Source organism: Oryctolagus cuniculus, chromosome X, assembly GCF_051225735.1.
Source record: "Oryctolagus cuniculus isolate XC-2025 breed Fujian yellow rabbit chromosome X, ASM5122573v1, whole genome shotgun sequence".
Lineage (NCBI taxonomy): Eukaryota > Metazoa > Chordata > Mammalia > Lagomorpha > Leporidae > Oryctolagus > Oryctolagus cuniculus.
In genome coordinates this window covers 34,249,394-34,275,850 of record NC_142888.1, presented here as the reverse complement: position 1 = coordinate 34,275,850, position 26,457 = coordinate 34,249,394, and the positions used below count along the sequence as shown (strand labels likewise).

Below are 26,457 nucleotides of genomic sequence, written 5' to 3'. Positions count from 1 at the left end.
TAAAATCAAGAATCTAAATAGGCCAAAGAAATCAACAATATTATTAAAAATTTTCAAAAGAAACTTTTTGTTAGCACTTAAGTGGTTCAAATATTAAATGAACAATAATCTCATTATGCAAATAGTTCCTAAGAATGCTCTATGAAATTCATTTCTATGAAGTGAATGCCTAACTTGTAACTAAAAGCTCAAAAGGAAAATTATGGATTGGTCTTATTTATGGATATAAATTTTAGCAAAACTATACACCAACACTTAAAAAAAATGTCTATCATGACCAGTTAGGTTTTAGCCTGAGGTTGCAAGACTGATTTTAAATAAGGATAATGCATCACAAGGAAAATACAAAAAAAGCAGTAACTAAATAAATATATATGGTAAAAAAAATCTGAAAATGTAACATTCGTTTCTCATTTGAAAAGCAGAAGGTTTTTCTTTCAAGATCATAAATACCTGAAAGATGTCATCATCATTCTTAAGGGAGGCTCATTAGAGGTATTCACCAAAAAAAAAAAAAAAGAAAGAAAGAAAGAAAGAAAGAAAGAAAGAAAGAAAGAAAAGAAAAACCCCACAAACACATACAGTCACCATTCCTAATTAACCATGTTGGAAAATTTGACCACTGTACTCAATATGAAAAATCAATGCATAATATAAGGAGATAAAATAAGAACAGCACTATTTGCATACCATAAGATGCTATACCTAAAAGACTAAGATATTCTGGAAGCAAATTTAAAAATAATGAATTCAACAAAGAGACAAATTACAGGATAAGAACACAGGAACCTATTGCACTGTCATTCCAATAACAGAAATTTTTTTATTGTAGCAACAACCATTAAAAATATGCATACATGCACACATCTGAGAATTACTCTAACCAGGCACACATATATTGTAGGGAGTAACTATAGCAAAGATGACAATAGGTTAGGCTTTCCATTCCACCTGGATAGTTGCCAAATCCTATCAATGTTACCTCTATCATGGAACAATACAACATACAAAAATCTTGTCATCTAAACTCAATGACAGTTCCTCAGAACAAGAAGTTAGAGAGAGATGGCTTTTATAAAAGGAATGAATGAAACAAAAGTACATGATTATTTGCCCATTGTGTGAGTAAAAAACATAAAATCAAGTAACTTTGGGGCTTTACATATCATGAAGGCACCGCAGAAACTCTTTATACTACAACACATAGCAACTTCTCTGGCCCCGTACGCCCAGTTCAGAGAAATGACCTCATGCATCTCAAAAAAAAAATCACTCTTTACACAAGATGTGTTTCACAGCTGCTTTCATATATTTTTTTTAAATCCCAGAGATGTGATTAAGGCAACTCCATTATAGCAGATATAGCATTTGTTCTTGCTCATTTACTGCTCATTTTGAGGGATGTGCACATGAACAAAACATGCAAACTCTGCATCAAACTGTATATGTTCATTATGGACAGGTTTGTTTGTATATCAAATATACTACAAGAAAGCTTGGGGAAAATATGAAATATGTAGCCTCTGATCTCAGGGAACCTATGTGATATTATTTAATTCAGCCATTAAAATTATTAAAATGTGTATCACATGGATACATGGAAATATGAATGCATAAAATAGCATGAGTTGAAAAAGTCTAATGACAACCAAGCAAAAACACATGCATGCCCAGCAACATGAAAGGATTTTCTCTCTCTACACAGGTCAACAGAAACAAAGGAGAGAGAGAAGAATTTGTAAGAAATGTACAATATAAAAATAGTTGGTGTTCTAAATGTGTGCAATAGTTTTCTTTACTTGCACCCAAATTCAGAATGCAACTTTGAGAAGGCTTTCAAGAGAGAGGTTTGTCATAACTTAACTGCTTCTATTTGAAAGCTGGACCTCTTAAAAGGGACTAGCCTTTATGTGTCTATAACTCACTATTACTTCTCTCTTTCTCTCTCCTCTGCTTCTCTTTTAATTGCCAATAACATAAAACTGAAGTACTTCTTGTAAATTACTTGCTGCATTTACTGAAAAGGGGGCTTTATGTTCCCTTTTCCTAATTTTACAACCAGATGAATGGAACACTTCCTATTTCTTTACTTTATAAAAGTTTCTTTTCCCCGCCCTTGCAACCCTTAATTAAATTCTTTCACTGGGTCAGTGGCCCTTGACAGAATAAAAAAATTTTTTTAAAGTTCTCCCATCTTGTTTTATATGATTCTAATTGTTGAAATGTAAAAAGAAATCCTGAAAGCAGACATTATAAGTCTCCCATCAGGAGTAGAGGGCTCCTCTACATTCATGCTACCTTAGGCCCTTCAACAGATTCAAAGTGATTTTACAATGTTTATTCTTAAAATTTCCTACGTGTTTTTCTCTGGATACCACCTGCATTGAAAGAGATGTTTTGTTTCTGAAAAATAGCTCAAATGAGTACGACAAAACAGAGAAATGAGCATGGGTGACAACAACAGTCAAAGGGAAAAAAGGAACAGCCATTAAAGCTAGGATAATGGTCCCCAGATCCCCTCCAACACATGGCCCACTGGCTCTTGATGGAAACACTACAAAGCCAGAGACTCAGAATCAAAGTACACTGGGCACAAGGACTTAAACTAATTTCCTTAATGATAACACCAAGAGTTTGGTGAAATGAATCCTGAGAATATTTATGATATTGGTTTCACCTTCATGTTTAACTTGAACACAATTAATTGGAGCCCCAATACTTTCTTCTCCATGCTCTTTTACTATTATAGCAAAAGTTCAACAGCTATTGCTCTCTGGCTGCTACTAACTGAAAGCAATGAACTTGGTAATATTTGGCTTTAAACCAAAATCTTGAAAGACGTGACTTTTGCATTTTAAAAGTTCATTTCACAAATAAGTCAACAAATAGGATAAAAAACTACTAAGACTGAGACACCGAAACTAAGGTGTGGACAAAAGAAATAAAATACCCATGGTCTTTCAATGTAATTTCAAGCTGCAGTGTTTGTGTTCATTCATTTGATCATTATTATTTTTTTGTTGTTGCAGTGTAGTATAAGGTTTGAGCTTCCAGATTAAAAAGTAGAGAAAGACGTGTATAAGGAGAGAGAGGAAAGCATTAACCATGAAATCATAAATTAAAATAGGATTCAAGCAACTTCAGCTATGTGGGAGAATGGATAGTGGAAAAAGAATTCACACAATGTCTTTGGATTATAGTGTGCGAAATGATAGCACATCAGGGAAAGGAACTTTAAATAAATGCTATTGGGGAATGACTAGAATGCATTCCAGATGAGTCAAGGATTTAAATATTTTTAATTATGAAAAATTATAAGAAAATGGAGTGGTATGTTTAGGCTCAGTGCATGAAAGAACTGTATTAATGTTGAACCAAAAGAAGAAAAGATCAACCGTGTGTGATGAATATGACTAAATAAAATACATTTTAAAAGTATTAAGTTTAAACAGGAAGCAATACAGATTTTGATGGAGAAGGAATATAATACCAAAAAAATGAACTTCTTTTTTTAAGATTTTTTAGTTATTTATTTGACAGGTAGAGTTATAGACACTGAGAGAGAGAGAGAGGTCGTCCTTCGATTGTTTCATCCCCCAAGTGGCCTCTACGGCCGGCGCTGCAGCAATCCAAAGAGCCAGGTGCTTCCTCCTGGTCTCCCATGTGGGTGCAGGGACCCAAGCACCTGGGCCATCCCCCACTGCCCTCCCGGGCCACAGCAGAGAGCTGGACTGGAAGAGGAGCAACCAGGACTAGAACCCGGTGCCCATATAGGATGCTGGTGCCACAGGCGGAGGATTAGCCAAGTGAGCCACGGCGCCGGGCCCATAAAAAAAAAAAAATGAACTTCTAAAACAATCTTACAGCTGATACTAGTCTTCTCTGGATAAGTGGATTAAAAATAGAAAAACATTATACCAACAAGAAAAGAACACTAGGAAATGTTCAGTTCATCAGCAAAGAGAACATAGTATGTTCATTTACTTCACAGCAAAAGTCAATATTACATCCATATTTTATTCTCCTGAAAAATAATACTGGTTTTTAAGGATATAGTACTCTGCTGGCTCCAGGTGAATTAATCACAGTAACAAAGACTGCAGGAAAATATATATTTTCTGTCACTAGCACTTTATATGCTAGCCATTTCCATGCACTACGGGAAGGACAGCTTTAAAACTTCCAATGCACGTGTTTAGCATCTCAGTTCCTTTCAGATTTGTTTTAAATTTTCAGATTCACTTCTGTCATTTATTCCTAATCTAGTCATTGGACAATCTTTCATAGATTTTTTCCCCATCTTATTTCAGCCATTAAATGGAACTGCTTTTGGAAATGTGGGTGAAAACTAATGCTTCCCTTCACATATTTATATATCTATAAATAGGTTTTGTATAATTTTTGGTAATTTTAAAGTATTCAAGACATACTTTAAAAAAAGCATTTTAGGCTTCTTTACATTATTTGGTTATGCAAAAGCCTATATTACAGAGAGAAACAAAACTTCCAACAGGATTGAAGGAATTGCTGGGTTTTTTTGTTAGATATTCCTAAAAGTTGTATTATATTTAAATGCTATTTCAACACTGTATTATAAAACTAAGGGAGACATGCACAGACATACAATTCAGCACGCCAATAATGACAGCAATATTCATATCTTCAACTCTAAACATGTTAGGACTAGGCTATTAAAGTGACTAAAAGTAAAGTTTACTAAAAGTAAAAACTTTACTTATAAAAGTAAAGTTGCTTCAATATGAAAGAATTATAGAAAAAATAGAGAAAGCATAGCTCAAGAGGTAAAGAAAGAAAGGAAGCTGGATTTTTTTTTAACCGCAGTGGTTAAAAGATACAAAATTTCAATTAGGCAAGAAGAATAAGTTCAACAGAGCTATTGTACAACATGGTGACTGTAGTTAATAGCAATATAATAAAAATACATTATCTCAAAAAATAAATAAACAATGTATTATATTCTTGAAAATTACCACCAGTGAATTTTAAGTGTTCTCACCACAAAAAATATGAGGTAATGCAATTAGCTCGATTTATCCATTCCACAATGTGTTACATATTTCAAGACATCATGTTATATATCATAAAAATGTAAATTCTGTCAATTGAAATCAACCACTTGAAATTTTACCTAAAACTGGAAGAAAAAAATTTAAATCCATGAAGACATTGCCAAGCCAGCTGAGTAGATAGGATTGGCTAAAAATGATTTAAACTTTCTTTTTTTTAAAAAAAAAAAAGATTTTATTTATTTGAGAAGCAGACTTACAGAGAGAGAGGGAGAGACAGAGAGAAAGGTCTTCCACCCACTGGTTTACTCCCCAAATGGCTACAATGGCTAGAGCTGGGCCGATCTAAAGCCAGGAACCTGGAGTTTCATCTGGGTCTCTCATGTGGGTGGCAGCAGACCAAGGACTTGGGCCATCTTCTACTGTTCCCCAGGCCATAGCAGAGAGCTGGATCGGAAGAGGAGTAGCTGGAACTCAAACTGGTGCCCTATGGGATGTGCCACAATTGGAGGTTTAGCCTACTATGCCACACCACCAGCCCTGTCCACTTTCTTAAGTAGGAAGAGCAGCAATGATTCAAGGCTACTAAAAATCTTTAGAACTACCCCATGATACACAGAAATGAACAATATATGAGAATTGCTGACAAGTTCCTTCTTTCAAACTAATCACCTGCTTCTCCAACGTTTTAAACTGGTCAATGGCTAAACACATTCTGGTGCATTTGTGCAGGACTAAATTTTAGCCATCAAAAGTGAACAATGTGAAGTGAAATGGACACTATGAGAAACAGTGACTTGATCAGCCCTTGTCTTGAATGTTGAGGAACAACTTAATACTTTATCCCTTTTAGTATTTTTTGTTCTACTTAATACTATTGGTTGAACTCTTTAATTAACACACAATTATTCTTAGGTGTTTAAATTTAACTGAAAAGTGATCCCTGTTAAATTTAAGAGTGGGAGTAAGAGGGGGAGAAGAAGTACAATTTGGAACATGCTCAATCGGACTTGCCCCAAACGGTAGAGTTAGAAACATGCCAGTCAGGGGATTCCAATTCAATCCCATCAAGGTGGCATGTACCAATGCCATCTCACTAGTCAAAGTGATCAGTTTCAGTTCATAATTGATTATAATGATAGGATTAAGAGTCAAAGGGATCACATAAACAACACTAGTGTCTGCTAATACTAATGGATAGAATTAAAAAGGAGAGAACAATCCAACATGGGAAGCGGGATACACAGCAGACTCATAGAATGGCAGATATCCTAAACAGCACTCTGGCCTCAGAATCAGCCCTTAAGGCATTTAGATCTGGCTGAAGAGCCCATGAGAGTATTTTAGGCATGGAAAGCCAAGACACTCTGGCCAAAAACAAACAAACAAACAAACAAAAACAAACAAAAAACCCTAAATAAAAGATCTCTGCAAGTGACATCCCAGTGGAAAGAACGGGCCATCAAAGAAGGAGGTACCTTTCTCTGAAAGGAGGAGAGAACTTCCACTTTGACTATGACCTTGTCTAGATAAGAAAGAAGTCGGCACACTCAAAAGGCTTCCACAGCCCTGGCAACTCATGACAAGAGCCTAGGGTGATTACTGACACCATTAACAAGAGTGTCAATTTGTTAAGTCAACAACAGGAGTCACTGTGCACTTACTCCCCATGTAGGATCTCTGTCCTTAATGTGTTGTTCAATGTGAATTAATGCTATAACTGTACTCAAACAGTACTTTACACTTTGTGTTTCTGTGTGGGTGCAAACTGTTGAAATCTCAATATATACCAAATTGATCTTCTGTATATAAAGATAATTGAAAATGAATCTTGATGTGAATGGAATGGGAGAGGGAGCAGGAGATGGGAGGGTTGCGGGTGGGAGGGAAGCTATGGGAGAGAAAAGCCACTGTAATCCATAAGCTGTACTTTGGAAATTTATATTTGTTAAATAAAAGTTAAAAAAATTAATTAGAAAAACTGAACAATGATAAGGGTGCAGCTGATGATCAGTGGGACTAGGACAAAGGGCTACAAGTAAGACTTCTGAAAACAAAGGTAGAACACAAATCTCCTTTTGAGTAAAAATAACAAGGAGACCAAGAGACTTGAGTTGCAGAAATAGCTAGTACTTTGTGGAAAAGACACTACCCTCTTTTAAAGTTTGTCAGTGTACAGTACAGGGAAAGAATCATGTATCCTCAACCTACTTGCACTTATTTTAGAGGATAATGTTCTCCTTATCCTCTCCAAAATTGGGCCCCCCACCTGCATTTTGATTATCTTCTTCCCCACCTTTGAGGAGCTCATGCTTTAACTGTTGCCACTGGAGCTCTGCATCTCCAGTGATCCATTTACAGCAAAACCACAAACCTCCTAATCCTGCCGTACTCTCCAGCAATCCTCCACCCTTCTACCTAGACTTTGCTCCTGCGCCTTCAGCTGTCACACTGCTAAAAAAAAAAAAAAAAAAAAAAAAAAAAAAAAAAGTCCACCTTTTTGGGATAGTCCACAGGCCAAATGTGCCCTTCTCAATGTATTCTCTCCACTAAATAAGGGAAACCACTTCAATGGGGGCTAAAATTGTTTTGTAAGCACTTTCATGGAGATTTTACAATTAGCAAGTGAGGTGCTATAAGCAGAGACAATTAATGTACATATGTTTAAAAACATCAACACTGTAAAGAAAACAAATAAATACCTACACTTACAGAGCAGCCATTATGCTTTTCAAAGTGTTTACCCATTGGTTAGGGTCTGGGAATACTGTATGTTTACTGTATTTGTACAGGAAATCTTAGACATGCACTATTCTAGCTTTTTATTTTTATTTTCCTTAAAAGATAAAGACGCTGAGGCCCAGGGCTTTGTGGACAATGCCTCACTTGGACTGAGCCCATAGTCTGAGCCAGTAAGTGCTCCACATGCATCCTCTCCTATAAGCTTGAATACAATCCCTATTTAACAGCTGAGGAAACAGAAGTTAATTTCCCAAAGGTAACACAAGGCAAGATATGTAACTTGTGAGGCCAAGTGCAAAAGGAGACTGGGAGTGCTCTTATTCAAAAAGTATTAAGAATTTCCAGACAGCACAGTATTAAACCAAGCACAAGGCCCTTCGAGGTGCCCAGTCTCCTGGGACTGCACAAGCCACATGCCCACACAATCGGCCGTGGGTATACAGTTGGTAGAAGTGGTTGAGCTGGAGTTTAAACCCACTTCCCTCAGATCTCAAAATCCTCACATATTCTCACCACCTTATCCTGTCTCCTAAGGAATTTAAGAGATCAGCTTACCCAAGGTCACATCCTTGATTTGCAACAGAGATAAAATCTGGATATAGGCAGTTTGACTCCAGTTGCCCATGGCCACAAAAGAGCCTTGTGCGCCCTGTGTCTCCTCCAGGTGATTGAGATCAGCTAGTTATGGGCAGTTGGAGAAGAGCAGCTGTCGTCATCACAGCTGAATCACTTGCTGCTGCTGGCTGGCCCAGCCCTGCCCACCACCTGCTCCACAACTCTAAAATCGGCCTTTGTATAGCCTGAACTGGGAGGGTGAAGGGGAAAGAAATGCTAGGAGATGGTAGAAGTCAGTTTTTTTTTAAGTCTCCTTCCATTGATCATCAAGACATAGATATTTTGAAAAAGCCCTCTTTCAGTCCTCATGTATAGCCTTGGGTAATGAGCACTGATTTAGTCTGAGAGGATGAATGAAGGAGTCCCAGATACCTCTAGGCATCTGATCCTTTATGACAACCAATTCTCTGCAGAAATTACATTTGACTTGGAGAGAAATGCACTGTCATTTAGAATTTTAGCACAGACATTTGATGACAGATTTTGACTGTGTCATTTATTTCACTTCTTTGAGCCTCGATTTCCTTATCCATAAAATGGGGATACACCACAAATTTCCTTGGCTTGCAAAGTACATTTGGATTTACTGCACTGTGCCTGACACATACAGATTTTTGATGTTTTACAGAGAAAAAGTCCATCTGTGCACAATAACTGCTATATATAAAAAAGAATGTATTTTTATATATTATATATGTATATATATAAAAGAATACATTCAATGATTCAATGCCAGGGAACATTTTCCTAAAACATTCAATTTGTAAGGGAAAGGAATCTGTAACCTCCCGTGCTGGTTTCCACTCCTCTTCCCTGCATGCTTATCTAAACTCCTTCCCCCTTCGGGGATCTCCCCTCAGTAAAAAGCTGTTTTAGAGAACAATCCCATCCAAATGAAATGTGAACATTTATAGGGCGACTCTGAGATGCCACTTTGGGTATTGGGTATTTGTGATGCAAGCATTTTCCTTTGAAGGAGACCTTTACTTTCATACTGTCAGAGCTGTGTCCTTGGCTCCCTTAGTGAGGCCTAAGAAAAACGTTTGGTCCTGAAGTTTTTGCTATTGTTGTTTATGACTCTTTTCTTCTCAGATAAATAAAATCAGCCCAAGTGCACCACCGGCTTTGCTTCTCCTAGGACCTCACTTCCATAAACAACACTGTCCCCCAGCAGAACAGACTGTGAATATGATCAAGTTCACCTTTGCTGCCTACCACACTAGGCAACAACCTTTTTATTTTTTTTTAATTTATTTATTTATTTGACAGTAAGAGTTACACAAACAGAGAAGGAGAGGCAGAGAAAGAGAGAGAGAGACAGAGGTTTTCCATCTGCTGGTTCACTCCCCAACTGGCCGCGACGGCTGGAGCTGGGCTGATCCGAAGCCAGGAACCAGAAGCCAGGAACCAGGAACCAGGAGCTTCTTCCTGGACTCCCATATGGGTACAGGGGCCCAAGGACTTGAGCCATTTTCTACTGCTTTCCCAGGCCATAGCAGAGAGCTGGATAGGAAGTGGAGTAGCCGGGACCCAAACCGGCACCCATATGGGATGCTGGTACTGCAGGCAGCAGCTTTATCCACTACGCCACAGCTCCAGCCCCAGCAACAACTTTTAAAAGTGCCTTTATATTTATTGTAGCAACAGAACACTCCACTGTAAAAATAGTTCTGTACATAGACAAAGTCTGGAAGAATACACAAAAATAAAAGCTGCTGTATTAAGAAAGATGAGGGAGGGGCTGGTGCTGTGGTATAGTGGGTCAAGTGGCAGCCTGCGGCACCACATCCCATAGGGCACCAGATCAAGTCCCGGCTCCTCCACTTGCAATCCTGCTCCCTGCTAATGTGCCTGGGAAAGCACCAACAGATAGCCCAAGTCCCTGAGCCCCTGCACCCATATGGGAGACCAGGAAGAAGCTCCTGGCTCCTGGCTTCAGACTGGCCCAGCTCTGGCCATTGTGGCCATTTGGGGAGTGAACCAGTGGATAGAAAAGCTTTCTTGCTCTCTCTCTCTCTAACTCTGTTTTTCAAATAAGTAAATCTTTAATAAAAACAAGAAAGAAAAATGAGGGTATGGGATCAGGTTGTTCCCACAGGTCTAACATTAAATATAAATTTTAAAAGCAGTTCTTTGCATGGATGAATGCAAACTAAAAAGCTTTCAGGCCCCCTCCCTGTTCAAACCTGTCATTTCCTAAGGAAAAGCATCCTCACCTCCCTCCATTTCAGGGCTCTTACCTATTAGTGGCAATCTGCCTCCCTTTGCCAGATCTCATATTTAGGAACTCATCAGGAATATCAGATACCAATAACCACTTCACCCTGGAAACCATCACTTCTGGTGAATTCTTTAAACACCATTCCTTGACCATTCCCACACTGGCTTCTCTTGGAGTTCTGGTGCTGGCTCTGTCATCAATCAGCTTGTATACATTACAAGTGATTCTCAAACTTCAGCCTGCTTTAGAATCCCCCTGTGAGGTCCCACTCGCTGAGTTTCTCCTTTAGTGAGTTTGGGGTAGGACCTTCAAATTTTCCTATCAGCTCCCAGGTGACTCTGCCAGTGCTGGGGACCACACTTTGAGAACCATTGCTTTAGGTAAAAGAGCTGACCCAACATAGACCAGGATTTCTCAACCTCAGTACTGACTCCCCCCCCCCTTTTTTTTTTGCTGGGGGGTATGTCTTGTACACTGTAGAATATTTAGCATCAGTCTTGGCTCCTACCCACTTGATACCCCAGCCAACTGTGGCAACCAAAAATGTTTCCAGTCACTATCAAATATTCCCTGGGGAGGCAAAAATCACACCCGGAAGAGAACCACTGAGTTACACTGACAATCAAGCTCTCGCTCTTTCTATGAAGTGATTCCTCCTCCTCTTGTTCAAAAGAGGCAGATCTTTCTCATCATTTGGCCCTTTATGTTTAACTCATCTGTGCAGTACTTAGCACTTCAGGGTTACTCAGGAGATGTTTGTTTTCCCCACAGCATCCCTGGGAAGAGTGAGAAGTGGGCAGGAAAATAGGCAGAAAGAATGTGAAAGCGCTAAATAGGAAATTAAGATGGAGCAGCATGAGGGGAGTAACATGGAAAGCCAAAGAAGACATTTAAAAACACATGCCTTCCAGGGTTGATGTTGTGGTATAGCAGGTTAAGTTACTGCCTACAATGCCAGCATCCCATATGAGTGCCAGTTCAAGTCCCACCTATTCCACTTCCTGCTAAAGCACCTGAGAAAGCAGAAGATGGCCTGAGTGCTTGGGCGTCTGCCACCCACTTGGGAGACCTGGATGAAGTTTCAGGCTTCTGGCTTCAGCCTGGTCCAGTCCCAGACATTGTGGTCATTTGGGCAATGAACCAGCAGACAGACGATCCCTCTCCCTCTCCCTCTCTCTGTAACTCTGCCTGTCAAATAAAATAAAATAAATCTTTTAAAAAAACTCATACCCTCCAAGAACCACCCTTACTTTTCTATTAGTTTATCTCTCAAAATTTAATATATAGCATTCATGCTAATTGTGGAACACAGGGACACTTAAGAGAAACGAAAGATATGTCCTCCAACAAACTGTACAGAAATGTTCATACTAAATAATAATAAAATGTGGAAACAATTGAAATGTCCATCAACTGGCTAACAGATAAATATCATTAGGGAATGCTACAGACATGGAGAAACCTTGAAGACATATTGCAAAGAAGTCAGACACACAAAAACACATATTATATGATTTCACTTATATGAAATATCCAGAATAGACTTGGTCTGAAGAGACCAAGTAGATTGAAAGTGACTACTAATGTGTGGAGAGTTTCTTTAGGTAAAGACACAAATGTTCTGAAATTACTGTGAATATACTTAAAGCACTGTACAGTTTAAATAGGTGAGTTGTATGATATTTGAATTCTATTTCAATAAACCTGTTTATTATAAATCTCAATAAATAAAAATTACAAAGAAGAAAACAGCTACAGAAATGGCAAAAAAATCTAATTATTTTCTTTCCACTTCCCATTAGATTATGTTGTATTTTATCCCACTCTGAAGCCTACTGACTTGGACTCAAGAGAAACCATCTGGCTGTACAGAGTCTCTATGGCATTGACCTTAACAAGAATTCATCAGGGTGGACATTTGGGACAGCAGTTAAAAGGCCCCTTGGGATGTAGGCATTGGAGTGCCTACTTGGATTCTCAGCTCCTCTGCTTCCAAGCCAGCTTCCTGCTAATGTGCACCCTGAGAGGCAACAGATCATGGCTCAAGTGTTTGGGTCCCTGCCATCCATGTGGGAGACCCAGATTGAGTTCCTGGCTCCTGGCTTCCACCTGGCCCCAGTCCTGGCTGTTGTAGGCATTAGGGGACTAGACCATTGGATGGAAGAAATCAATGAATCAATCTCTCTCTCTCTCTCTCTCTCTCAAAAAAAAGCAAAAGCAAGCAAAAAAAAAAAAATTCCTGAGTATCACCAGAGAGACTGGTGAGGGGACAATGAGAGCCAGGACTATGTAGACATGATGAAGAGTGGGTGCTCTAGAGGAGCACTTCTAGAACTTGAAGGTGCACATGCATCACACTGCGGGTCTTGTTTTCACAGGGTTGAGGTGGATCTAAAGTGAAAGAATTATTAAAATGTTTTGTGATCAGTAAAGTACCATCCAATAGCTGACATGCTGTCAAGTCAAATATTTCTTTTTTTTTTTTTTGACAGGCAGAGTTAGAAAGTGAGAGAGAGAGACAGAAAGAAAGGTCTTCCTTCCATTGGTTCACCCCCCAGATGGCCACTATGGCCAGCACTGCGCCGATCCGAAGCCAGGAGCCAGGCACTTCTTCCTGGTCTCCCATGCGGGTGCAGAGGCCCAAGCACTTGGGCCATCCTCCACTGCCCTCCCGGGCCACAGCAGAGAGCTGGTCTGGAAGAGGAGCAAGCGGGACAGAATCTGGCGCCCCAACCAGGACTAGAACCCGGGGTGCCGGCACCGCAGGCAGAGGATTAGTCTAGTGAGCCGCAGTGCCGGCCAAGTTAAATATTTCTAAGGATGTATGGAGAGTAATTTTGAGAGGAAGACGGGAAATGGTGGTGAGGTTTACTTTCCCCTGCTTTGCTTAGGGAGGGTTTAAGAAACGATGGCCATTTAGCCTCACAGAACCACACTGTCCTCAACACTATGTTGGAAGCATCTGGCATAGTTTTTAGAATTATATGGTCTCAAATTGCTTTAAAAGTCATAAAGTAGAAAAGTCACATGTAGACAGCTGAGAGCTTATTCAGCAAGGCAATTTGGTGTGGAAAGAGTACAGATTCTCGAGTCAGAAATCCTGGAGTGGGGGCCCAGAACTAACTTGCTAAGCTTTTAATCTTTGCTCAGTTCCTCAGTGTTTCTTCACATTTGATATGGATGGGGAAAATATATCTCGCTTATGTCACAAGGTGGTGGAAAGATCAGATCTGGTACAATAAAAACGTTTTGTCGACCTCTGGATTGGCTGCTTCATAAATATTTTTATTGCACTATAAGAACATTTGAGCACATACTCCCATGCATATACTATGGTACTAATATTATGGACAACACTAAACACATACAAAAACAGGAGGAAACATGAAATAAAAACAATTAAAAGGCTAGAATTCTTGTGGTAAATACTTAATGTTAACTTTACTGAAATTGATGACTATACCATGGCTATGTAAATGAATATCTCTATTCCTAAGAAACATATACTGAAGTATTTGGAGACAAAGGGCCATGGGATATGCACCTTTACCCCAACTGGCTCAGAAAATAAACACACACACACACACACACACACACAGTATGCCAATGATAAATCAAATAGGGGAAAAATGGCTACCAATATGTGAAATCTGAGTAAAGCACATAGGGGTGTTCTTTGTACCTTGTCTGGCAAATTTTCTGTAAGTTTGAAATTATTTCCAAATATATGTTTTTAAATATGAAGTGTTAATCATTGACTGGGACTTCCAGAATGGCAGAATAAAGAACTTGGCAGATTCTCTCTCTGGCAAAGCAACAATTTAATTGGTGGTAAAAATTATTTTTTAAAGTACTCACTGAAAGTCTCTGGAAATTGTCCTAAAGGCATACAGTGAAAGGAAAAACACATATTCAAGAAAATCTACTAAATCTCAGTTGGAGCAGTGAGAACATGGGTGGCATCTGAGCTACCACAGGGTTTTTTGTTTTTGTTTGTTTGTTTGTTTGTTTGTTTTACCATGTCTCTCAGCTATGTGTTAGAGGCTCACCCTGGGCAGCCAAGAAAATGGGGGCTCCTCTCCCATCAACTCCCACTCTGGGGCTATAGTTTCACCCTAGCAGGGCCAGATTGCTGGTGTTTCTCATCCCCAGCCCTAGCCCTGTGTTGCAAAATTGTATTCTGGACAAGCAAGTACAGTCTGGAAGACCAAGTCTCCCTTCTTCCATCTGTACAGTAGAAACTGCAAGCAGTGAGATGAGAAAACACTGAGCCCTGATTCTCCTCTCCCCAGCTCACTGCCAGGGCAGAGGCTGCCACACACTTTTCTAATAATACTCTTCAATAAAGTGGTAATGGAAGAGAAGTTCCTCAACCTGATTAAAGACCATCTCTGAAAAACTCAAACATCTTAATCAATAGTGAAAAGCTGAATGCTTTCCCCCTTAAATCAGAAACTAGACGAGTTGTACAATTTCATACTTTCTATCATTGTGCCATTACGCAGGATAATTAAGTAAACAAGTAAAAGGCACTGAAAAGTAAAACTATCTGTAAATAAAGACGACATGATCTTGTATATTGAAAATGCAAAGAAATTCACTAAAAAAAAGCATTAATACCAATAAATGGGTTCAGCAAAGTTGCAGGATACAAAGTCAGTCTACAAAAATTATACTCTAGCAGTGAACAATCTGAACAGATGTTAAGAAAACAACTGCTTTTAAAAAAACTATCAGAAATAATAAAATACTCTGCAAGAAATTTAACAGAAGAAGTGTAAAATTTGTACGGTGAAAACTCCCAAACATTTTTAAAAAAATTAAAGACAGAAATAAATGGAAACCTATCTCATGACAGACAATCACAAGTGCTAGCAAGGATGGAGAGAAATTGGAACCCTCCCACATTGCTGGTGGAAATGTAAAATGCTGCAGCTGCTTTCAAAACAGTTTGGCAGTTCTTCAAAACATTAAACACAGAGTTACCACATAACCCAAAATTCCACTGCTGGATATGTTGCCAAGAGAAATATATGTCCACACAAAAACTTATACATGAATGTTCATGGTAGTATTATTAATAATAGCCAAGAAATGGAAACAACCCAAGTGTCCATCAACTGATGAATGAATAAACAAAATGTGTTACAGCCACATTCAGGCATAAAATGAATGAAGCACTGTTACCTACCACAACATGGATGAACCTTGAAACAATTATCATGAGTGAAAGGAATCAGTCTCAAAAGATCACATATTGTATGACTTCATTTATAGGAAATTTCCAGAACAGGCAAATCTATAGAGACAGGAAGTAAATTAGTGGTGGCCTAGAGCTGGGGTGGGCTGGTGTGGGGCAGAGTAGGGGGCAGGGAGTGGTTATTGACTGTTAATGGATACAGGGTTCTTTCAGGGTGATGAAAATATTCTAAAATTATATTGTGGTGATGGCTACACAACTCTAAACATAATAAAAAATCACTGAATTGTACACTTTAAATGTGTGAATTGTATGGTATATGAATTGCATCTAAATCAAGTTTTCTGAAAATATAAATAGTCTAAACAAACCAATTAAAAGCAGAAATCTATAGACTAGATTTAAAAAGTAAGAAACTACTGACTATATGCTGCCTACCAAAAAACCCTCTCACTTTATTTTTTTAAACTCTCACTTTAAATATAATGACATAAATAAGTTAAAAGTAAATGGCTGCAAAAGGATATAACACACTAACACTACTCAAAAGTAAGCTGATATAACTTTATTAATATCCAAGTGGATTTTACAGCGAAGAGTGTTACTAGGAATAAAGGTAATTTCATAGTATTAAAAGGAACAAATCAGGCGGGTGTCACAGCTCACTTGGCTAATCCTCCACCTGCAGTGCCGGCACCCTGGGTTCTAATCCCAGTTGGGGCACCGGATTCTGTCCAGGTTGCTCCTCTTCCAGGCCAGCTCTCTGCTGTGGCCCGGGAAGGCAGTGGAGGATGGCCCAAGTGTTTGGGCCCTGCACCCACATGGGAGACCAGGAAGAAGCGCCTGGCTCCTGGCTTCGGATCTGCGCAGCGCTGGCTGTAGTGGCCACTGGGAGGGTGAACCAAGGGAAAAGGAAGACCTTTCCCTCTGTTTCTCTCTCTCTCACTGTCTAACTCTGCCTGTCAAAAAAAAAAAAAAAGGAACAAATCACCAAGTACATGATCCTAAACTTGCACACACCTAAAAACCAAACCTCAATTATATGCAGCAAAAACTGATAGAACTACAGCAAGAATAAATTCATAATTATGATCAGATACTAAAATACTAATTTATCAATAATTACTAAAGCAAATAGGAAATCAGAAAAGATATGGAAGACTTGAAAAAACACAAGGAAATTTCAAAAAGTTCAAGGAAAATGGAATTAAAAGATAAGAGTATTATTGGTGCTGGTGCTGTGGCGTAGCAGGTAATGCTACCGCCTACAGTGCCAGCATCCCATATGGGTGGGGGTTGGAGTCCTGGTTCCTCCACTTCCAATCCAGCTCTCTGTTATGGCCTGGGAAAGCAGTGGAAGATGGCCCCAGTCCTTGGGCTCCTGCACCATGTGGGAGACCTGGAAGAAGCTCCAGGCTCCTGGCTTCAGATCAGCCCAGCTCTGGCCATTTGAACCAGTGGATGGAAGACCTCTCTCTCTCTCTCTCTGTCTCTCTCTCTCTCTCTCCCCCTTCCAAATAAATCTTTTAAAAAAAAAGATAAGAGTATTTGGTGTAAAAATTAAGAACCATGCATAATTATTTTATAATATATATTTGCCATGAACTTTTTGATGTAAAGATTTCAAAATTGTTTTGCACCAAAACAAACTTAGCTTTTAATTCCACCTTCCAAAAACTTTTTGAAGTACCCTCGTACTAGCCAACAATTGGATCTTACTGTCACTTTTACAACACTCCACCAAACAACAGCAGAGCGTACATTCTTTTCAAGTACATACAGAACATTTACTAAGATAGACCATATTCTTGGCCATGAAACAGATCTGAATGAATTTGAAAGAATTCAAATTATATACAGCATGTTCTGTGGCCAAAATGGAATTAAACAAGAAATTAATAACAGAAAGATAGTTTCAAAATCCCCCAAATCTTTGGAAATCATTAACAGGCTTCTAAATAACTCATGATTCAATGAAGAGATCAGAAATAAAATTTGAAAGTATTCTGAACTGGATGAAAATGAAAAAACATCATACCAAAACTCACCGGACACTGCTTAAGTAGTCCTTAAAGTGGAATTATACCACCAAACTCTTGTTTTGGAAAGAAGAAAAGTCTCAAATCAACATCTCTGATATCAAACCAGGCAACGATGTTTTGAGAAAAGGAAACTGAAGACCAATATCACAAATGAGCATACATATAAAAATTCTGAACAAAATTTCAACAAATCAAATAATACAGGACTGACCATCAAGGCCCATGGAGCATATGTGAGGAATACAAGATTGATTTAACATTTGAAATCAATGAAAATTCATCATATTAGAAGCAAAAGACTTTCAACAAACCATATGATCACCACATTAGATACAGACAAACTATTTGAAAAAAATCCAACATTTGTTTCTCAGCAAACTAGGAATAGAAGGAAACTTAATAAAGGGCACCTGATAAAGGGTGACTGCAAAAACCCTACAGCAAACATCATTCTTTACGGTGAAAGACTGAATGCTTTCCCCCTAAGATCAGGAACATAGCAAAGATATGTGCTCTTATCACTTCTTTTCAACATTGTATCCTCAGTACAATGTTCCAGCCAGTGCAATTTGGCAAGGCAAAGAAATAAAAGCATCCAGATTGGAAAGGAGCAGGGGGACATGAGCTTCTATGTATGTAATCTACAAAAACTAACAAATGTTCTCAGTAATATTTCAGGACACAAGGTTAGCAAACAAAAATCAATTCTATGTCTATACACTAGCAACAAAACAACCAAAACCTGAAATAGAAAACTGTATTTTAAATAGTATTTTTAAAAAGTTTTCTAAATACTTAGGAATAAGTCTGACAAAAGATATGCAAGATCGGTACACATTCTAAAAATCACAAAATATTGCTGAAAGATGGGAAATTCAACCACCATAAAGATATCTTGATTTATTGTATGCCATTATCTCTCAATAAAGCTGATAAGAAATAGATAAAAATCACATGTTCTCAAGGCCAAAGAGATCAGTTCCCTTGTTACCTTGGTGCTGCTGATCTTAGGCTGAGGAGGAGTGTGACACCATGAGTTCATCTTCCAAGTGGAATGACTAACACAAGACTGTTGAGTGACCTATTTCTTTTTCTTTTTCTTTTTTTTTTTTTTTGACAGGCAGAGTGGACAGTGAGAGAGAGAGACAGAGAGAAAGGTCTTCCTTCTGTTGGTTCACCCACAAAATGGCCACTACAGCTGGCGTGCTGCAGCTGGCGCGCCGCGCCGATCCGATCCAAATCCAGGAGCCAGGTGCTTGAGTGACCTATTTCAATCTTGCTAGATATACCAGAAGCATGTGTATTTTGTTGCAGATGGCACAATTTTCAGACACTGTACATACTGCTATATTTCAAGAAAGGCGATTACCCCCTAAACCTTGGAAACTTGGTCACTTTAAAAGACTGAGGCAGGATAAAGCTCCCCATGGATGGTCTGGAAGAGTCTGCTATTAAGCGAACAATGGCAAAAAGTGGGCTCACAGAATTGAATAGTGTGCTAGCTGAAAGACAGCCTTACAAGTGCCTGGCACATAGTAAGTGGTCCAAAAACTTAGGTAAAAATAATATGATAAAAATGATCCCAACAAAAGGCAGGCATTTAGCTTACTGGTTAAGGTGTTGGTTAAGATGCCTGTGTCTGGGGACCAGGTAAAGCCAACTCCCCACTTCGGTGCCAGCATCCTATATGGGCTATGGTTTGAGTCCCAGCTGTTCCACTTCTGATCCAGCTCCTTGCTTATGTGCCTGCAAAAGCAGCAGAAAATGTCCCAAGTGCTTGGGCCCCTGCACCCACATGGGAGACCAGGAAGAAGCTCCAGGCTCCGGCTTCAAATTGGCCCAGCTCCGGCCGTTGTAGCCATTTGGGGAATGAACCAGCAGATGAAAGATGAAAGATTTCTCTCTCTCTCTCTCTCTCGCTCTCGCTTTCTCTCTCTCTTTCTCCCTCTCTCCCTCTGTAACTCTGCCTTTCAAATAAATAAATAAATAAGATCTTTTAAAAAAAGATGCCTGTGTCCCATATTGGAGTGCCTGGGTTCAATTCCTTGCTGTGGCTCCTGACTCCAGCTTCCTGCCAGTGTAGACTCTGAGAGTGCCGCAGGTGATGACTCCAATATTTGCAATTGTGCCACTCACATGGAAGACATGAGTTGACGTCCCTGGTTCCTGACTTCAGTTCCAGCCCAGCACTTGCTATTGTGGGCATTTGGAGAGTGAATTAGCAGATGGAAGCTCTATCTGTTTTGTGCCTCTCAAACAGATTTTAAAAGCTTTTGAAACTAACAAGATTTGAAAATAAGTACCATTAATTCAGGTAAATGTGTATTATGACAAAATTATGCATAAACTTTAAAATTTTTGCATCAAAATAAATTTAATTCAATTTTCCATGAACTTTTTAAAGTACCCTTGTATTTATCATAATATGGATTAGATTTGGTGAGGAAGATCTTTATATAGCAGTAAAGGAGTTCTATAAGCAGATAGTATAAAAATGTGTTAATTCCATATTATTTGGGATACAGATATTTATAAATGTTGTTTTCAGTGAATTATACCCCATGTTTTCCTCACTTTATGATCTTTATCACGATTCTCAACTTATATATTAATCCATATCTGCTTTTAAAGAAAAACAGTTATATATGTATATATAATATTTGTATATGAAGTAGATATAGCAAAATGTTAAAAGTTATTATCTATGTGTGTTCATTGAACTATTTATACTTTTCAGTATTTGAAATATTTTAAAATAAAAATTAAAAAGGCCAAAAAAAGCCATCAATAGCATAAGAGTTCAATAAACCCACTTAAGCAAATTAACTTTAAAGATCCCTCTGAAAGAACCTATTTGCAATTCAGTACAGATAGCACAAACTGTGCAAACAGAACACCTTATATTCAAATGCCAATGTCATCAAGAAATAGTCATATCAGCCTGGGCAAGGAACTAAACTTCTGTGTGCCTCAACTTCTTTATCTATCAAATGTGAGTGAAAATATGAGGAGTCTTCCAAAACTTCATGGAAAATGTGCATGATGGAAAAACTATGCATGGATTTTGAATCTTTTTTGCACCAAAACGAACTTATCTTTTAATCCTATCTTTTCCTGAACTTTTGGAAGTATCTTCGTGAATATTTACTTGTAAGGGACAGTGAGTTGATATTTTTAAGGTAGTAAGGAAACCTCACACATATTTCACCCTACTTATGTAAAATATAAATTAACTGCTACTTGTTCATTAAAGCAGTAACTGACAAAGTTTGTTTCAAGTTACATTTTTCACTAAAATGCATTGACTTTACTTATAATCAGATGAAGTAAATGAAGTTTCTTTTTGAAAGTAATCTCGGGCTGGCACTGTGGCATAGAGAGTAAAGCCGCTGCCTGCTGTGCTGGCATCCCATAGGGACGCGTTAGAGACCTGGCTGTTCCACTTCCAATCCAGCTCTCTGCAGTAGAGGATGACCCAAAATCCTTGGCCCCTGCACACGCATGGGAGACCCGGAAGAAGCTTCTGGCTCCTGGCTCCTGATCAGCTCAGCTCCGGCCACTGCGGCCGTTGGGGAGTGAACCAATGGATGGAAGACCTCTCTCTCTCTGCCTCTCTATAACTCTGCCTTTAAAATAAATAATAATAAAAAAGAAAGTAATCTCTTGTGGGGGGGGGAGGACAGCATTATAGCATAGTGGGATAAGACGCCACCTACAGCAGAGGCATCAGATATGGGCACCAGTTCGAGTCCTGGCTACTCCACTTCTAATCCAGCTCCCTGCTAATGTGCCTAGGAAAGCAAGGGAGAACAGCCAAAGTATTTGGGTCCCTGCACCCACATGGGAGCAGCCATTTGGAACATAACTCTCTATCTCTCCCTTTCTCTCTGTAACTCTTGCCTTTCAAATAAATCTTTAAAAAAAGAGTAATTGCTTGCCTACTCTTCCTGTGATGGTTCTAAAGAACACATCTTGGAAGTAGTTACTATTCTGATTTGAACAAAAGTAGCTTAGTTATTCAAAACATTATTTGACATTTCTGGCACACAGTTGGTATTCAATAAATAGTTACTGGAAAAACATCTTCCAGGCCAAAGCAAATTTACCATATTTTATATTGTTGATTTATGCAATCAGAGTTAAAATACAACATGTATTACACCCAAATGAGGAACAAAGGACTCCTAAGAGGTAGAGTTATCACCTAACTGGTTAACCAACTTTCATAAATTTGCCCAAGATAGGAAAGGTGTAGGGCCAGCATTGTAGCTTAGTGGGTTAAGCCACTATCTGCAATGCCAGCACACATATGGGTGACGGTTTGAGTCCTGGCTGCTCCACTTCTGATACAGCTCCCTGCTAATGTGCCTGGGAAACCAGCGGGAGATGGCCCAACTGCTTGGGCCCCTGCACCCGCATGGAAGACCCAGAGGAAGCTCATGGCTCCTGGATATGGCCTGGCCCTACTCGATTTGTGGTCATTTGGGGAGTGAACCAGCAGACGGAAGATCTCTCTCTCTGTCTCTCCCTCTGTAACTTTGACTTTCAAATAAATATTTTAAAAAATAAAGAAAGGTGCTTTATTTAACTGCAAAAGAAGCAGAATTTAGACTTTGGCTTCAGTCAAAATCATGATGCACTACAGACATTCCTTAGTATTTCTCAGCTACAACAAGAAAAAAAACAGACTTCAACATGATCGACAAAAAGAAAAAAACATTGTAAATGCCCCCATTGGAAAATAGCACAGGTTTTCAAAATAATTCTGACATGGAATTCATTAATCAATCATCTTTTTGGGAAAACACTGACCCTGTTTGTAATATTTGCCCTGAGATGCCTTCTAAGTAGGGAAATCAAATTCCCCAAATGCAATCAAGAAGAAAGAAATATCATCTTGCTCTGAGCAATCCAAGTGAGCAGAAATTGAAAGCATCTTCTTCACAGATAGCAAGTAAATTATGTTCAAAAGAAGCTGCCAGGTGTGTGTGTGTGTGTGTGTGTGTGTGTGTGTATAAATATAGGTAACAGACAGATACAGATTTGGGCTTCTCAGCACAGAGCATGCAATAAGTTGTAAGTGATAACCACCCTATTCTGGGGCATGCTAGATATTTCCATTCCTCCATCTTTGTAGACTAGCTTTCCATTACGATGATGGCTACCTACTCTAACAGTATCTTCTGAAATCGTAATCATCCTCTCCATATCCCTCAAACAGTACACTTCACAGAAAAGAGAGATAAACAAATATAGGCTTTCTTGTTTGTCTCTCTAGTCTTAAAGGATTGGCTATTGTTCCAAACTGACTTGTTCATTCTTGTCCCCATCCTTTTAGACAAGCCATTCTACTCTACCCCAACACACTTGCCCTTGCTCCTGTAGCTCACTGCAACTCAAAAATTTCCTTAGAACTATTTATATCTTTGTTTTATTTTATTTGAGAGGCAGAAAGAGCAAGCAAGCGAGTGAGAGAGAGCACATGCAACAGAGAGAGATCTCCTATCCACTGGTTCACTGCACAAATGCCCACAATGGCTAGGACTTGGCTAGTCTAAAGCCAGGAGTCAAGAACTCAATCTGGGTCTCTCACATGGGGAGCAGGGTCCCAAATACTTGAGCCATCATTGATGCATCCCAGGATGTGCATTAGCAGGAAGCTGAGGTCAGGAGCTGGAGCTGGGAACAGAACTCATGCACTCTAATATGGGACTCGGGCATCTTAACTGATGTCTTAACTGCTAAACTAAATGTCTGCCCCTACAAATATGTTTAAAGCCAATTCATATCTCTTACTTCTTTTATTTCTCAGCTCCCTCTAGATTCACTGACTGCTCAGTCTACATTCCTTTTACCACCATGTATAGCAGTGACCCAGGTGTGTCAATTTCCTAATATCATTTGAATACTAGATTTTTAGCTCATGCTACTAACTCTAGGCTGTTGATGACCCCAACCTGCACTGAGCCAATAAAAATGCTGGGGCTTCATTCTCAAGGTAGAAAATATGGAACTGGGCCAGGCTTGAAACTAAATATGTCAAATTTTCATTTGGGGGAAGCTCAAGGTGAGAATGATATTTAAAGCCCAATCAGCAAAAAGTTACCAAGGACGAGCCTGTAGTGCAACAAAATCAAGATTTGTTCACTCATTGAAAGGAACAACATTCCTGAGGAACCATGGAATGCTGCTGAATAAGAGGGAAGAAGGAAGGAAGCTTTTTGTGGGCTGCTGCTGAAGGAGTCCAGAGAGAGCCTAAGCAAAGTAGGGATCAGTCCTGGATTGGGTAGTATTTCTGTGGCAGGATTAGGAGAAGCAGAGAGAACTAGGGCAGTGAGGCAAGAGTGGCTCAGCAATTGGGAATCGAGGCATCATTGATGAGAAGGGAATCATCACCAAAAGAGGGTGTCTTTGTGGCTTTGTGCAGCTGATGCCTGACTTGGGGAGAAACATTGATTCCTATTAATCCTGCAATTGTCTCAGCTCAATTGACAGCAGGAGCTATCTTTTTATTTGTCAGTCCCCGCTGATTCTCACATACAGGATCTTTTTTAGACTCTTCCACAGAGATAAGCATGGATTCTTTACATCTCCTTGTTTACTTTTGGTCCTGCAAATGTTTAGATCTGGGAAAAAAAATATATATATATAAACAAGAAGATCCCAAATATATTTCCACTGATTTTGAAAGCTTGAATAGAAAACTGAAGACTTTAGAATCATGCTGAAGGTCATAATAGAAAGGAAAACATGGGAAATGATTATCTTTCTCCTTAGATTATGGCTAGGAATAGGATAGGGTTTTCTGAAGAATCACTTTAAATCTCAGAATGGTGAACTTCTAGCAAGGGATGGAGGAAATTTCACAAAAACCAGGAAAAAATTATTGTGCTGCTGATTCACGAATATGATGAATATGGACTTAAAAAATTTTTAAAGGAAGAGAAAAATACCACCAAATGTGACATAGAAAGAAAATCCATAGTGGATTTCTAGCAAATCATACCTGGGGCTGGCAAAATCTCCATAGAGATTTGCAAGTATTGGTAACAAGTCATTGGTATGCTTCAAACACCAGAAAGCAAGTATGATCTCACAGTTAACACATCAAGTGCTGGTGAGGTGGCATCTGACACCTGATCATAGATGGCAGTAGTGTCGGAATTAAGGAAATGTGCTTTGAAGTCAGGCTGACGAAGGCTCAACTCCCTGTGCTGCTTCATAATTGTCATGTGATCTTGGTCAGCACATTTGCCCTTTCTGAACACTACCTGGCCCATTTACAAGTTGGGTATTAAAATACTTACTAAGTTGTTAATGAAAACTAAAAATTATAATAAATTTAAATAAGTTTCACAGTGTATGATACAGAGTAGGCATCCAAGATGTGGCCACTTTCATTATCATTGTTTTCATCATTGTCACCATTTGTAGTAAAAACAAAAAAGACAGTATTTTCTAATGGACTCCAATAAACCAGAAGGTGGAAACATGGCAAATAATATTTGGTTGAGAATAAAAGCAAAAAGAAGAAAGCAGTGCTGTTATTGGATCATACTATGTATTTCTGTGGAACAGAAAAAAAGGCATAGTATTGCATTGTTTCCTTTGCCCTCTAAACATGCAAAGGTAATCTCATGTGCACACACATCTTCCCTCCTCTGTTTTCCCTGTCTTGGGACACACGACCTATCCAATCCGAATTTGGAAGTTATGGTAACCCATGAGAAGTCAGTTTGTAACAGAGGGAATGGTACAGAAGCCAGATTTCTTGAATTCAAGACTGAAAAATGAAGAATCATAAGTGATTCTTCCAACAGGTTTTGAGATAAAGGGAGGGAAAATGATATTCCATTAGCCTGTTCGCATGCTAGGATTAAAAAAGAAGGGTGGGTGGGGAATTCTTGAATATGTTAGAAGAAAAAGGCTCTTTTAGAAAAATACTGAAGATACACGAAAAAGCTGAGAAATGATTAATGGAAAAAATATCTTAAAGGAGGCATCAGGGAATAGCTGAAAAGGAAAAACAATGTTAGCCTTGGAAAAGATGATAGAAAAACAACAAAGATAAAAGTAGCCATGGAAATAGATATCTGGAGGGAGAGGGGTTGTGATCAGTGGGGTCTTTTTTTACAAGAGACTATGTAACTAGCTTATCTATGGGGGAGAATCTGGGATATGGGAGGCTAAGTTAGGGGCTAGATGGGGTGTGGTAAGACAATGGAACAGTTGCTGTGGGAAGCTGGAAAAGAAACCAAGTAGGAATGTGTAAAAAAGGATTAGGGAGCAGCCGTTGAAGATCCAGCTGTGGTTAGAAATCACAGTTTGGTCATGGATATCATCAGCTTGGTGAGGCAATTTTCCCTAGTACTTACATAGCAGCCTGGGAACGGGGCAGAAGAGAACACATGCTCAAGTCCATCTAAGTTTGGGGATTGGCAGGGCAGGTGCATGAGAACCGAGGGCCAGGAGGGGATTGAGGGTACTGTGGGAATTAATATCAAATGGCCAGCAGGGTTGGGTGGGGGTGGGAAATGGTTGGCGGGTGGGAAAGAATGCAAAGGCAAGAGAGAGCTGAAAGTCCAACAATTGACTAGATGTGTTCACGAG

At 39.1% G+C, this 26,457-nt stretch overlaps 1 protein-coding gene across 2 annotated transcripts in view; it reads right to left on the bottom strand.

Annotated features, from left to right (window-relative positions):
• Positions 1–26,457, bottom strand: part of CLCN5 (Cl-/H+ antiporter 5) — a 176,513-nt gene that overhangs the window by 107,041 nt on the left and 43,015 nt on the right. Inside the window, exon 1 of one of the 2 annotated variants that reach the window (XM_089323639.1) lies at positions 8,325–8,449. The exons of the other annotated variant lie outside the window; for it this stretch is intronic. Coding sequence (XP_089179765.1) covers positions 8,325–8,394 — 70 coding nt within the window. The 5' untranslated portion in view covers positions 8,395–8,449. Of the gene's footprint in view, positions 1–8,324; positions 8,450–26,457 lie in introns of those variants that run through there. 2 annotated transcript variants of the gene reach the window in all.